General features: G+C 32.0%; 2 protein-coding genes across 14 annotated transcripts in view; one reads left to right on the top strand and one right to left on the bottom strand.

Annotated features, from left to right (window-relative positions):
• The window catches only part of LOC107994418 (uncharacterized), a 28595-nt gene that overhangs the window by 2307 nt on the left and 10377 nt on the right, over nt 1–15911 (top strand). For 2 of the 13 annotated variants that reach the window (XM_017051325.3, XM_017051331.3), the window contains exon 1: nt 5432–5686. The exons of 3 other annotated variants lie outside the window; for them this stretch is intronic. In XM_017051325.3, coding sequence (XP_016906814.1) covers nt 5597–5686 — 90 coding nt within the window. In that variant the 5' untranslated portion in view covers nt 5432–5596. Of the gene's footprint in view, nt 1–5431; nt 5687–6008; nt 6312–7271; nt 8519–8956; nt 8979–15911 lie in introns of those variants that run through there. 8 more of the 13 variants (XM_062075044.1, XM_017051326.3, XM_017051329.3 and 5 more) reach the window with 6 other exon arrangements.
• Nucleotides 12841–15671, bottom strand: LOC107994419 (uncharacterized). The gene has a single exon (XM_062075078.1). The coding sequence runs from the start codon at nt 15669–15671 to the stop codon at nt 15045–15047; it is 627 nt and encodes a 208-aa protein (XP_061931062.1). The 3' UTR covers nt 12841–15044.

The raw sequence follows: 15911 nt of genomic DNA, 5'->3' as shown, positions 1-15911 counted from the left end.
GTTTATTTTGACGCCGGTTTCAGATCATCAAATATAACGAAACATTTATTGTTTTCAATCGAAATCTTTAAATATTTAATTTATATAACTTGTTATTTTATTAGAAAATTAAAATAAATGTACATAGTTGACGTGTAATAAATTTGATAATTTAATTTTATCAGTTACAGTAAAATAATTGAAAAATTATATTTTTGTTAAAATATAAGAAATTACAGATCCTAGATGGAATAACATAACATTTTTTTCTTTTATTTTGCACTCTAAAAGTATCGCAATAATTGCATTAATAAGTTTTTTCTAAAAAAAATCCATGCATTTAAAATAATTACTTTCATAATAATATATTTAAAGAGCATAAATCATTCACAGTAGTGAATAAGTGGAACAGAAATAAGAAGTAATAAAAAATTAAGGTGGAGGCCGAAATTGCTTTTCACTTTCAGAGACGTGAGGCACCATTGCGATGGACCAATTATATTACGTAAATTAATTAAATTATTTTTAAAAATTTTCATACACTTTTATATTTTTCTTTTTTATCATTTGTATCATTTCGATTTTATAAAATATATGATACTTTTTATAATATTGTTATAAATTTTTCTTTTTAAATATTTATATCACTTCAATTATTATCTAAAAATTAAACTTGTTAAAATAAATATTTTAATTCCAATTCTTTGATATTTTTTAAATTTTATTATTCTTAAAATATTTAGATATTTTTTAATATTTTCCAATACAATATTTTAATTTTTTTTCAATATTTTTTTCATTTTTTTTATTTTCAAGATATCTTTAAAAATTTTTATTTCCAATTTAATTATTTAATTTCTCAATTCTAATTTTTTTTATCTTTCATTCTGGCGTTGAAAAAATGATTTTTTTTCTTCTTTGTTACATTTTTATTAATTCTTTTTTCTTATTAAGTTCTTATTGATTTGTATAAAAGCAGTAAATGTTGCTTCACCATTAAAAAGCGTGAAATTGAATTTAATCATTGATACAGGGGAATTTAATCTTGAATAATTGTAATATAATCTTGAATAATTGTTATATAGTAAAAGTGGTGAAAATGGAATTTTCTTCCTTTTTTTCTTTCTTTCGTTTTTTCTTTCTTTCCCTTGACATGGCATGTATAAACGATACTTGTTTAATGTTTACGCCGGATGGGAATAATTTACGGGGCAACGGTGCACGTCTGCCAAGGAAATGTGTTTCCATGTTTTTAGTCTTCGTGAGAATGTTTTTTCTTCAATGAACAGATAAACCTTTTTATGACAATCTTTTCCGGGCACGTGTTGACATTAATTACTGATTAAAACGTGCAATCTTTTTCATAAGTAATTTAATTTAACATTCTATATTTGATGGCTTCCAATTTCATGGAAACTCTTTCAATCTCAGGATCATATGAATTTTATATAATCATAATATAAATTTTTTGGATAATATTTATTAATATTTGTATTATTGTATCATTATATTGCCATAAGAAATATATCGTCTATTCTAGTTTTAATAATTCCATATTCAAACCTTCGTTTCTGCAGTTTATATATCAGAAGAGTTGTAAAATATTTACCATACCAAATCATATCAAATCATACATAAACTATACTCATTTGTTTTTATAGAAAAAACCATTCTTTTAATATCCGAAATGCATGTTCAAAGTTTAGAAAGTTTCAAAGTTAGAAGATTGGCTGATTTAAAAATCTCAATCGATTTTTAACAAGAATCCTCCCATTTTTAACGAATAAAATGCAAATATTTTTTCCATTGTATAAGTACATAATACACGATTTACATAATTTATAGTAACGGCCATAAAAGGGAAGTATTATAGTTAATCCATTTATATTTCTGTTGTGCACGTGTGGAGGTATCGGATACCTCGCGTCCTCGAACACAGCCTATTAAAATAATTAATTTATGGAAAGTGCAGCTATTGGGAGAGACGAGAAAACGTGGGACGAAAAGAGCGTTGTGAATTGCACGCGTAGGCCGTGTTCTCGAATGCGTGCACGCGTCAGGAATCGCGTTGACACGGTGACCCTCGATCAAGCTGTCTCTTTCGAGGAGCATCTCGTTATCTGTAGCTGCAGGGATTCTTGATAAAGAGTTTGTGGAACTGTAGATACGGTCTTTTTTGTATTGATTCTTCCTAGAATCTTCAACACTCCAACAAAATTTTGTTACCTCCATTTTGTATTCAGAAAAAAATGATCTTACGAGTCATAAACTTTGCTATACACAATCATTCACCAGCGATATGTTTCTCTTGGCATCTCCACCCATAATTCAAGGTCAACTATGCTCTTTATTCAAAAAGAAATAGGATCTCATCTAGATTAACGAGGCATATTTCAATGCATCTCGTTTAACTGTAAAAAACTCGGCAAGATAGTATAAGAATTGCGTGTTTAACAATGTATCGTTGTTATTAACGTAGAAAAACGTTAGACACCAATCTTACCAGCTATATACATACCGTGTACCACGATTATTTTACGAACGAAGCGATTTCGTACGCTTTCTCCGACCACGATCAACAACGATGGGAATAAACCGTGGATAATACGGAGAGCGGAAGGTACTTTGCATAATGCATGAATAGAGAGAGAGAGAGAGAGAAGAGAAGGGAATCTTGGTATCTAACAATCAGAATCACTTGCCAGCCCTCGTCTAATAACTATTTCTATCGCGAGAGATATATCCTCATTGTCCATCGTGCAAGTTGAAAAACAGCCACTTTTCACCGTCATTGTTCGAACACCACGCTTTTTAGATACTTCTTTTCATTCAACTTTCCTCGATTTCTCGGTCTTCTTAAGTCTCCTGGAGAATATCTAATCTTTCATTCCTTTTAACGATTTTATACTCGGTTCTTTGAAATTGGACGTTAAATTTTCAATATGTTTGAGATAATAGAGTTTACTTATTAGGTAAATTCATTATTTTGTAGAATAGGAAGCGAATGGCTCGGTTAAACCAGTCGTAAAATTTGTCTAAGCTCGAGGCCAAAAACTGGTGCCGGTAAACGGCCTCTGCAGAATGCAGAGCCGCGTTTCTTCATTTGACGAGGCGGCCTCCTCCCTTCCGAGAGCACGGGCTCAGATTAGGCATCCGCACGTCCGGCTCGCGGATATATTTACCGTTCAAATCATTCTACACAGGCTGACCTGACCACAGAACACCCGCTTTGAATCGTTCTCGTTGAATTATTCTCGCGATTTATCGGCACTATTCCATTCATTCTAATTATTCTTGGGATTTATCGATACTGCGACCTTCCGTGAAATTATTCCCACGATTTGTTAATGGGAAAAATTACTTTGAAGAAAATTATATTAAACATTGTTATAGGTTATACGTTATATTGCATTATTCTTCTTAACATCATTCTCATTATTCTTTTCTTGTCGGCCGATTTGTTGATTTCTTTTACCGTTCTCTCAACTATTTCTTAGATATTTTGTTAGATTCGTGGACAATTGTTTTAGATATTATTATTTATTATTAATTATTTATGATTTTATACATACAATACAGAATTAATTTGTACGATTCATTATTTATTACTAAATCAAATATGAAAGAAATTCCTGAGAAATATAGCGATTTTTTTAATCGAAATTAGATCGATTGAGAAATATCACATTCATTCTTTTAGATATTTAATAAAAGAGTCGCAAAAAATCGTATCTTTAAGTTGGTCATGATCAGACAGAGTTTCTTAACGACGCTTTAAAGGCAGTCCGCAAATAACCTGAAGGAGATACGAGTTTGGAAGACCGTGCCAAAAATTCGGTTTTTTTGACTGCGATATGTGGGGATCCAGCATTTTTGTCATGGATTAATTAGAATTGTTTTTTCTAATAATATCTCAAATAAAGAATTAAATAATTCATGCATATTTTTTCCAAAAAATGAATAAAATGTGCAAAAAAATTTTTATTTACTTATTTTTTGAATACAAATTAAATATAATTATATATTTATCAACTCTTCTCGAGATATTTTATTCTCGTTGAAACCTTGAAATTTTATTAATATAAAGCGTTAAGAAACATGATGTTTTATATTTATATTCAGCTATTAATATTCTTCGACCCTTTAGAAAACCTTTACTCGCGCGCTCTAATTAAAAATGTCTCTTTTTTTTTGAAGATACGAGTGCACTACATCTTTATATTAGGTAAAAAGTAGGATTTATCATAAATTTTGTCGTTAATGTGACAGTTAATTAAGAAATATTTTTCCTTTAAAAAAAAAACCAGAAAAATTAACAAAGGAAAAATTTTTATTTTATTTTTATTTAAAAATTCATATATTCTTTAACGTAATTTCAAATATTTTATGTCAAATTTTTCAAAAAAATGGTAAATATTTTGCATGAAAAATGTTAGTGAAAATGTGTTTCAGTCGATCCCGTATATCCCTGTCTACTATTAACCAACTGCTTTGAAACGTTTTGCTTTTAATGCTTCCAGATTTACGTGTTGGCTAGTATATAAATCAGTCTGAAATGAATTTCTCCCCTTTGAAACAAGACAATTCTTCTTCTCGGTCAATTTTATAAATCCGTTATTTATTTCATTAATTAGGATTTTTCGTAATACATAAAAAAAATTAAGTTGATAAAGAATTTTTAAAAATTTGAATTGAATTTTAAAAACGAAAATTAATTTGAAAAAAAATTGAAATTTAATAATCTTAGTAATTCGTTAAGATTTCACTTTGTAAAATAATTATCACTATATCCATATTTTTTAGAAAAATTATTTTTTATTTTTGTATAACAAAAATTAATATTAGATATTTAACATCATTTATTTTTATGTCATTATTTGGCTATACGCAAGTAAATTACACATATCAAAGGAAATTGAGAATAGAAATTAGCATAACTGAAGTTGGTGACATAATTAAAGGATAAGGATATATCGAATAAAATCGATATATGTATCCTAGGGATTTTTAGCGCATGAATTCAATTGAGTGAGAAACGCCTTTAGGAAGCAAGTTCAAATAGTGAATCGTTGAACGCAAAAGCTATTGTTATCGGATTATTATATATTATATATATAGTTAGTCTTTAAAAAAAGTGCATAAATTCGTTTAAAAATTATTTTAATCAAATGCATAATGATTCGAAAGGACTATACATAGTGATAAATTTTATTTGAAAATAGCATTTTATATGTACTAACCTAATATTGTTATCAAGAATATTGCACTGTAGGCGGGTTACATTGACCCATGGTGTACATAATGTGTAAATACGATGAAAACGGGCAGGGTTAACGCGAGTAGATTTATCTGGCTCGTAGCACACACGTGGCCCTCCACACGCTCGCCCTGTGCAAACCCCACAAAGATCGTTTCCCTGGGGGGGCGCCCCACCATGTGGCTGTCATTGAGTCATCGAACGTGTGGAACAGAAATATTAACGCGGGTTTGCAACTGCTTTCGATTCGCACGATCGACATTAACGGGCTAGACTACGCGACGCGTACAATAAACGTGTGCAGTTTGTGTAATCAAAAAAGTAATGTGAAAAAAAGTGGGTGTAAATTGTGTGCAGTTAATGCATGAGAAAGATATATGCAAAGATATGAAATATAGTGAAATGGTATGTGTGATTCGAAAGAGTCAAAATGATGCGTCACAAAACATGGTATGATTGAGAATAATATAGAAAATAATAATTTTATATAAAATTGAGAAATAGAATACGATATAATATCATATAATTCATATATATATATATATATATATATATATATATATATATTAAATACGAAAAATATCAAATAAATCATAGCCTATAAGTTATTCACGAAAAAAATAGAAAGATAGATAGATATGGCCCGTCATTTATTACGTGCCTCAGCCAATGCATTGTCTAAAGTAATCGATTAAATTCATCATGATTGCGACATTATCGATTGTAGGAAATAAAATTGTCGTATTCAGATTTCAATCGTTAGTTAGCCCTTCTAATATGAGGGAAGTCAAATCGCTAATAATAGACGTTCAGTATCGTAGGTCAGGTACCTAGAAGTAACTCGATTTAAAGCAAAGATACGATGATAAACTGAATTTAGGGTTCCACTTGTCGGAACATAAAAGAATTCGGTTCAGTTGTTTGAACATTTATATAATTATTATTTACTTAGTGTTATTCCAGTGTATGCGATAAATTATCAATATAGAAAAGATTTCATATCTAAACTTCTTGATGTTAACAGATTAAATTTATATGTGATTTACATATTTGTGTATTTATGCCAGATTCTCGAGTGAGTATGTAAATTTTCATTTAATCTATCAAATTTTCACATGCGATGCGGGGATTATAAAAAGAAACGTGATGGTTATTTCTGGCACCAAAACGTTCACCTTTGACGCGTCGACTCGGCCGGAATTTTGCTCGTTTTCTGCAGGGCCATCTGCGACCTCGCCATAATATTTGCACGCCAATGCACGACCTAGCCGGAATGCAAAGAACGCGAGGGACCGATTCGCTTTCGTAGCGTCATCGCAGCTGCGTTTAACCGTTGAAATTATGTATACCTAGCGTGTATTAAAATCTGTCTCTGCATAGTTATTTTCTTCAAATTTTCAAAATGTATTATTCTGTTTATTCATTAATGTTTGCTTAAAATCTTGATTCTCAAATTTTTTATTCTTCAATTATAAATTTTAAATTTAAAATACAAACTAGTCTAAACTGCATTGTCAGATAGTTTGCATTACACTTTCGTTGTAGTTCTTTTTCGCGAATTTACCAGACATACAAAATAAATTCTTCTAACTTATCTCTGGTAACAAGAATCGTCCTTTCTGGTCACGTAACCAATTACTACTATCCAATCATGATCTAACACCGTTAATGCATCCATCACTATTATCTAATCTACTGCATACAAATCAAATTACCACATATCCAATAGCTGAAACCTATATTTTAATCATAGAATTTGAAAAAAAATTTTTTTCATCGTTTTAAAAAAAACATTTCCTCGAATCGAAATAGCATCAATAATGGTTCCGTCGCAATATACAACAATAGCGCGCCATATGTTCCGTTATTCCATTAAGAGAACCTTCCAAAAGCTTCTCGAGACTATTTCGAGTGGTCACGAGCTTAATGTAAACTCGCTAAAAGCCGCACAATCGAGACAACTTTTACGATGAAACTTCGCCCTTATCGATCACCTCGTTAAATAATGATCTATTTTAACTTTTAATTTCTCCTTGGTTGTCATTGACCAATCAGAATTGGAATTACCGAGTCGCATTCCTCTGGATGTTCTACGAGTTGCAACTGTGTTTCGATCGTTCATTACACGTTTGATTCGCGTGATTACCTTTTTTGGTCACGTCTTGGACGTAGTCCGAACTTTCGTCGGCGGAGTGATGTAACTATCTCCCATCATCGTGAAGATAGTTGACTCACTGGTCATTTTGTTTTCCTTCGTCTTGAAGAAGGATCGATGTTGTTTATCGCCCAAAATGTTTGTGCGCGAAAGTGATGGCATAGTGGCGGTGTAATCGTAAATTAAATAGAATTTGGTATTTCGATTATTCTTTTGAGAATTGGAATCGATTCATGGGTATTCATAAAATAAAGAATTAGAAAAATTGTAATATTATAATTTAGCGTTGAAATAGAGGTTAGATTAGGTTAGGAAATAGAATTGAAAAATATGTATAAATATATTCGTTATGATTCATAAGTAATGTTCAATAATCTGGTTCAATCCTTGGCATCAGTCTGTTCTGACGTCATTTGTTGGAAGGTTCAGTAAACTTTTATTATTGAATACTGTTATGATTCTAAAATTAGTATACATTTTATTATCGTTGTAGGTGTCGAAACGAGTAATAAATGCCAATGAAGTGCACAATAGAGACATTCCTCTATATTTCTTCACTAAAATACAGATTATCAACCAGTTGCACAAACCAGGTGTTTGACCCTCCGTAAAAGCCAGTGATTCAACTTTTATTGTTAGCGAGACTCGTAAATCATTCTTTGCAGGTCTCCCTCTTTCTCTGCTCCCTCTTTCTCTGCTATTGCTCCAACAGTCTTCATCTTACCAGAGAATTCTTACCGAAACTTTTCAACCTTTCTCCACTGTAATTCAATCGGAAATATCTTCGCGTAGAATTCGACACGGACAAAAGTTGGATTCGGTCCAAACAACAACAAGTAGAATTTGAATTAATTCGTAAAATCTTCGCAACCACGCTCTCTAGTTTATTTCTAAATATATTATGAGTGAAATATCAATATCTCGCTCTCTCTGGTGATTCAACTCTCATAAATGCAAACCTAAATACAATTCTGACGCGAGTCAACCTGGGTGACTTAAGAAAGCAGAGAAGTCAGTACTTACGACGACTATCGAACGAACGAATTGATATCGAGTTCTTCTTCTCTGTTATTGTTATTTAATCGGCATCGATGTTGCTATCATTAGCCGGATATCTACAGCTCAAGGTAAGATCCGAATTATATTAAAAACATACGATATTTTTAGACAATCACCAAGTACTAATCACGATTATAAAATCAATCAAGTTCTAATCGTGATTTTAAAAGTTAAGCAAAGGTCGTTGGCTTTTTCTAGTTTTTTTCTAATTCTTCGTGTAATTTCAGTGTAATTAATTTGGAATAAACAGAAGCGATTTATCACGAATGTTAAATTCATGGTATATGTATACATGTATGTATACATATAATTATAACGATCTTCTGGGAACGAGAACGTTCTGAATTGAAAAACCGTTGGAATGTTATCTTCCACGATTTATGATTGTTTGTATTCAGTATATAATAAATTTTCATGGAGGAAATGTTCTCGAGGGCTCAATAGTTATTAACAATGGTTATATAATTAATTTTTTTCTTTCGCGAGACATAATAATGTGATTATACAACTTCAATCTACTTAAAACTCGTAAGTTAAAACTCTAACCGCGATTTAAAAAAAAAAAAAAGAAAAAGAGAATTCTTTGTGCTTTATTGATATAATTTTTTAACACGTGACTTAACGTGTGATAATTTTATAGATAATCCATCAAACTGTGAAATTCTTTGTTTCGTTTCCAATCATATAGCCTGTAATTAGATATTACGCTATTTTCAAACTATTTTTAAGTAATTAAAAATAAAAACATTCGTAGTATGAATCATAACGAAATAATTTTACCTTGCTCGTTACTTAGCACGTTAAAATGACGGAACACTTTCACGCATAGCGATTCAAATTTTACGTAATGCAAAAATCTAAATTATTTAACGGTAATTATAATATTTCTACAGAAATAGTTCTACGTGTAGAAAGTTTTTTCTTAACCTTTAGAAATAATTTGGATCACGCAAAATTAACTTTGATAAAATTAAAGTAAAATTAAATAAAATATTTCGTAATGATTTTTTTGAAATTTTTTTTATTTTTATTTTAATCTGTATTTAAATATCGAAAATTATTCTATATTACTCTATCAAATTTTTAGAAAAATTTGTCGAGTTCTTAATGATCCTGTTTTTAGTGATCTTTAAGCGATCTTTTTTTAGAAAGGATCTTAAGAGTTAAACTTTTGATAGAACAACGGAAGAAGTTCACCGTTTCGGTCGATCAAGCGTTCGAACGTGAAGCAAGCATCACGCAAGAAATAATTTTTTTTTTTTCTTGTCGAAGAAACAAAGGGAGCGAACGATCATTAAACGGGATGATTGACGATCACAGAAGCTGAGACGGAACGAAAATGGATCACGCAACAGGGTTAGCCATCGTCTTTTTCGCGTTACGCACTGTACTACCTTATTTGGTTTCGTCTTCATGCGAGTTGCGGCACGAAATTGCATAAAAGGCTTCCTGCACGATCTTTCTGTCTGCCATTCTTATGCTACATAATGCAATCCGTTTAACTCGTATCACAGCTTTAAATCCTTTATTATTATGTACATCTTTTCATTCGAGTGAAATTATATGAAAACAAAAATCGGCAATTTAGAAATGTTTGTTGGGCGAATGTAACGAATATTTTTTAATTCTTTTCCTTTTATTTATTTTTTTCTTCTCATTTTATGATGATAACCGGAGAAAAAAGAATCAAAAAGATTCAATCCTCCACCGGATTTTTAACGTTGCAAAATTGTTGTTATTTGTTTCTTAATTCTCGAGGCAAACGATGGAAAAAAAGAGGCTCCTTTGAGAGTTCAACGAGGGACGTTGAAGCGAGAGCGTCAACGAGAAGGTGCAAAAGTCCGTGGAAAACGCGCGCTTCCAGCCAGTTGATTCGAACAGTTTGCAAGCTGAAACGCGTTTCAGTTCGTTTTTTTTCTTCTCCTTTTTCTCTTCCTCCTTCTTCTTCTCCTTCTTCTTCTTCTTGTTTTTCTTATTCGGTGTGCACCAACTCGTGTTCGCTTCTGGGTTAAACGCTGATCTAAATACGAAACGTGAAACTGCAATACTCTTGCGACCGTGGGGTCTGAACAACTCGACGATCGTGCGAGACGTATATTCATGTACTGGGTGATCCGATAGAAACGAAACAATCTTAATCCCTTTGAAAGAAATTTTTGTTCGAGTTTTAATTGGGTATAAATTAATTAGGGCACGCTTCTTAAAACTTGTACGTGTATATGTGTGTGTGTGAAAGACGTAATAAAGTTGTAGTAAGTGACTCGTTATGTATAGGGTGATACGTAAGTTTGTTACATTGAGTGTACTTCATTAATTGAGAGAAACATTTGTTCGATATTTTTTTAATGAAGGGAATCAACCTTGACATTTCAATAGGACAAAGTTTCGCTTAAAGTAATTTATTTGTTCGATATTATTTGGATACGTTTCATCTGCATTGCAAGTAACTCGTTATCTGATAAAAAGCTTATCTGTTATCGTTAATATCTCAATGTTACACATATTAGAGCTATCATTTGTTAAACATATACTTTTTTTATTTTAGAAACACATTTTACAAATTAAAATCCATTATTTGATACCATGATTTGGTATACGATTGGTACCATGGTATATTGACGATGTTATTCGTTATCGAAATTCTATTATATATATTTCGGAAAAATTGATTCGAGAAACGTTTTCCTCGTGAAATCACATTTGACTTCTATATGGAACGTAGAAAAAAGCGTTCGAACAGTGATTTCAATCGTATCACATGATTCGTTGCGCTAATGGAATTTCCGTTAGAATATCGCGGATAACCAATATTTATACTGTTCATGGTGAATCACCACCCGGTATATAGTGTCAGCATTGTCTGCCCGAAGAAGTGCACGTGTCCTCATTAACGGGCGTACGTTTCACCGAGTTAGGGTAGAATTTTAGCGAGCGTTCAACACGCCCTATTCATCTTGCTGTATATTGTTAATTGCATCCGTGTCGATCGACTTTCCACCCCTTTTTTTTTTTGCTTCAAACGCTCTTTTCGTTACCTCGCTACCTCTTCTTTTTCCTTCTTTTTATCTCTCTTTCCGTCCTATTATCGGGTAGTTGTTGCATAAAGGTTAAATACATAAATTATCGTATCTTCTTCTTCTTCTTCTTCTTCTTTTTAATATAGAGATTAAGACAGGTTATCCTTAAAGAAGTTAAAATTAGAACATGAATATTTAAATTCTTAAATATCTAAATTCATGAATATTTGAATTCATGAATGTAGAAGTTCTTTGATATTTGCATTATCAGATACTTGAAAATTCTAGCCACTAGAATTTTGAATGTTTAAAATTTTAAATATCTGATCTTTCTCCCTTCGAAATTTAACATCCAACATAATTCTTTATATCTGTCGAAAGCTATCTTTCTTCAACCTCGACACAATACAGACCATAATTTTCTCTTTTATTTTTTTCCTTTCCCTTCCTTTCTCCGAGGAGGAGAGGGACCTCACTGATGATCTTAATAAAATGAAACAAGTTTTCACGATTAAGAAACTTGGCTAACGATCCCTGGTTGACCTTTGCGCGCGTCGAAAAGCTAGGTCAAAGAGGCGCGAGTGAAAATGCTGAATGGCATGGCCCTTGATTTCGACAGAGGTCCTCCTTGAATTAATGAAGGAACGAACGTATCCGTTCACGTGTGCGTTACCATATAAAGAATCCTCGTCTTACAGGAAGCGTAGACGTTTTAGAATTCCCCCGAAACTATTTTTATACTTTTCAATCGAAACTCTTGCAATATTTATTTATTCTCCTCCAATATACTTGAATTCTTTTAATAATATATCGATAAGCGATATCGTATCGGAAACGTGTCGATGTAAATGTGCTTTTTTTTCTTTTTTTTGTCGTAAAAATTATTATCTACATTCATTTATCATATATAAGTGTAATTATTATTCGTAAAACTTTTTTACTTTTGACGAAAGATGTTCTCTCTTTATTTTTTGATCGATAGTAGTGATTTTTTTCTATTCGTTTTTATCATTGATTATTATGTGACCGTCAGGTTGTGGTAGTGATCGATCATATTTTAATTTTTGTACAAGTTTCGAGACGAATCGATAACCAAGCATTTTTGACCTAGAATATTACATAACCTGTACGAAACGCGAGACTCGAAGTCCATTACGATTTCAATCGATGAAATAGCATGGTTCAATTGAATGTGTACGATAAGAAAAATCATATTGGACATAAAACTCGTAAATTGGATACTATAGGTTCTATAGAATGTCTTTGGTTGGATAGATTCTACATGTGTATACAGTGAATTTTTTTAAAATTCTATTGTCGTAAAGTAAAATCTGTATCGTATCATTCTTGGACAAAAAAGAAAGTGCATGGTACAATTTATTGTTCAATTTATTTGTTCCTTTATTATAATAGCGTGCAAGAATCTTGAATAAATAAATTAACAATCTACCAAATTAATATGTCAGCGAATTAGGTTAGGTTGATGCAATAGATTCCATAGGATACGTCTACAGCGAATTTTTTTAAAATTTTATTTATATATCGTAAGATAAAACCTGTATCGTATTGTTGAGCAAGAAAAAAAATGTATGATACAATTTATTCTTCAATTTATTTTTTTATTATAAGAGATTTATTCATGCAAGAATCTTGAGTAAATGAATTACATTAATAATCTAATCAAATTGATAAGTCAGCGAATTAGGTTAGGTTAGGAATTATCGAATCAGAAGATCTATATCTATAACGATTAAGCCAGTGAATCGCCAATTGTTAAAATGACAAAATTTATCGATTCGATAAATGAATTGATAACTTTGATCATTTACCATTAATACCTCGATAAATCATATACATTTACATACAAATTTATTTATTCTAGAATCGCGAAAAATATTCGCGTGCAAATCGTAATTTCGCCGTAACAACGTAACGAACCCATTTCGAATAGAGAAACCTCGGGCAGATGTTCGACAGTTATTGCACGGCGGGGTCGAGCCGTGCCAATCCACGAGCTCGCGAATATTGAATGCTCTGCGATGATTTACCGCAAACACGCGGTGCCTATCGATCATCCGTTCTCCCCACCCACGCGAATTTTATTTTCGCGCGCAAATCGAACGGTGAAAGTCACGAAATTCTCACGCGATCCTCCGCATTGCGAACTCTTCTCGATATTTCTTTTTATTTTTATTTGTTTAAATGTTATTTAACAATAAAGATATTAAATTTATCCATCTTTAAGAGTAAAAATATTAAATCAAAAAGTATTAAAAATACAAAGAAAGTAAATTTTAGAACGACTTTAATTAGTAATGATCTTTATGGAAATAGAAGCGTGGACTAATTAAAAAGTCGATTAAATCTCGCGTGAGAAGCGTTGTTCTTATCTGTTTAATATCGTTCCCTTGAGTGACTCGAGGAACATTTTCATCGTTGTGCCCTAGATGAAATATTCAGAGCATCAATAAAATATTATTCTTGATATTGGGACAAATAAATATCTACGTGCAAATCGTAAATATTTAGAATGCAAATTTCAACGTTTTTTTAAACGTTGTTCGATTAAAAAAATGAAGAATATATATAGAAATTTGTTTCGACTCGGATATTTGCATAAATATACATAATTTATGGATAAATTTACACTTAAGAAGAGTTTCAAAGGTAATAGAGAGAATTTATAGAGATTAAACATTTTTGTTTTTTAAGAAGTTTACGCAATTTATTTGAAATAATGCATAAATATATATATTTTGCAATTCATTATCGAGCCCGAGAAACGCATTTATGCACTTATTCTATGACAGTGATAACAATAAATAGAGAAGAAATACTGATGAATAATTGCATTGACTAATCATTTACAAATATTTCATATACATTTATCGTCGTTTATCGTAACGAATATCGATGGATTCTCTAGCTAGATATTCGTATGTTTTTAATAAATAAATAAATAAATAGTAAAATATCGCGAATAATTGCGATTAATTACGTTAATAAATGTTAATTATTCGCAATTAAATAAATTACATGATTCTTAAGTACAATATGAACAAACAAAATTCATATTTAGGAACTCGGAGAATTAGAATTTAAAAAGTATATATTTACGTTTTCATTTATCATCAGAGGTATATCTTTGCCTTCCTAGAAAAATTTCTCAAGAACGAAAAACAATACAATTTTATTATTGCATCGATAATATTTATCACGCGATTATACAGCAAATATCCTCGATTATTAGAATAATAATTCTCCTACAAAGAAATCAAAAATTATTCCTCGACGACTTGACTCACGTGCTCAAATGTTCACTATTAAATTATTCTAAGAAATTGTTTCCTCGTTTCTAATTATCCCCGGATAGGAACTTTAAGCCAGACTTAAGTTACGAGGCAATATTCCTCCCATTTTTTTCAATTTTTCATTCTCTCCAATCATCTTCTAACCATTTTAAAATCGATATTTCACCATTTCAGACGAGACTAATATTATAATTATATACATATACGCTATCATCTAAATTTCTAATTATTTTCTATCCCTTTTATTTTTCTTTCTTATTTCCTACCTAAATCTTCGTTTTCTTTGTCTCTTTCGGCACAATTTTCACGAAAGAACCTCCCAAATTCCTGGTCACCTTATCCGGATTCACGAACCACTTCTTCACGATCTTCTCGTCGTACTCGAAAGTGGTAACGATCCTGGTCAATTTTTCCCTCTTCTTCTCCTCCCTGCCGGAACCACTTTGTTTCGTTTCTTTTCTCCCGTTCAAATCATTCTCCGTCTCTTCCCGACTCTTCTCGCCATTCTTCTCAGAGAAGACACCCTTCTTCTTCTCCTCGTCCACCGTGTCCTTCCCCGCTCCCTCCTCCTTCCTAGTCTTCCGGTTCCTCATCGTCAACTCCACGTCGAATCTTATCCTACCACCATCCCCGACGTATTTCACTTTCTTATCCTTGCTAGATTTCGGGCCCAAAAGGACCTGGCCACCGTCCCCCGTGTACTCCACGTCACCCATGTTCTGAACGATCCTCAACCGGCAACCATCCCCGATAACTTTCACGCTTCCACGATTCTTCGACATCGTGATGTCGCATCCGTCACCCTTGATCTCGAGGATCTGCTCGTTCGATTGGAGATCGACCGATAAACCGTCACCAGCGATCCTCCTCATCGTTCCTTCCTTCACGCCCATTGTTTTTCAACGACGATCGTCTTGTTTTCGATCGATCCTTTTTTTCTTTCTTTCTTTCTTTCTTTTTTTCCTTTTTTTTCTTTTTTTCCCCTCTATGATCCACGCACGAGAGAGGTGTGTAATCGTAGAGGTGTTTGCTGTAAAACGAAACTGGCTAGGAACTCCGCTCTTATGCAACTCGTCGAGATCGATTTCTCGACGAGGAGTTGTTGTTCGACTCCTTTGTCGAGCAGAGACGTC

This window comes from Apis cerana, linkage group LG5 (genome assembly GCF_029169275.1).
Source record: "Apis cerana isolate GH-2021 linkage group LG5, AcerK_1.0, whole genome shotgun sequence".
NCBI lineage: Eukaryota > Metazoa > Arthropoda > Insecta > Hymenoptera > Apidae > Apis > Apis cerana.
The sequence above is the reverse complement of the archived record's forward strand: the minus strand, read 5'-3'. Positions and strand labels throughout refer to the sequence as shown.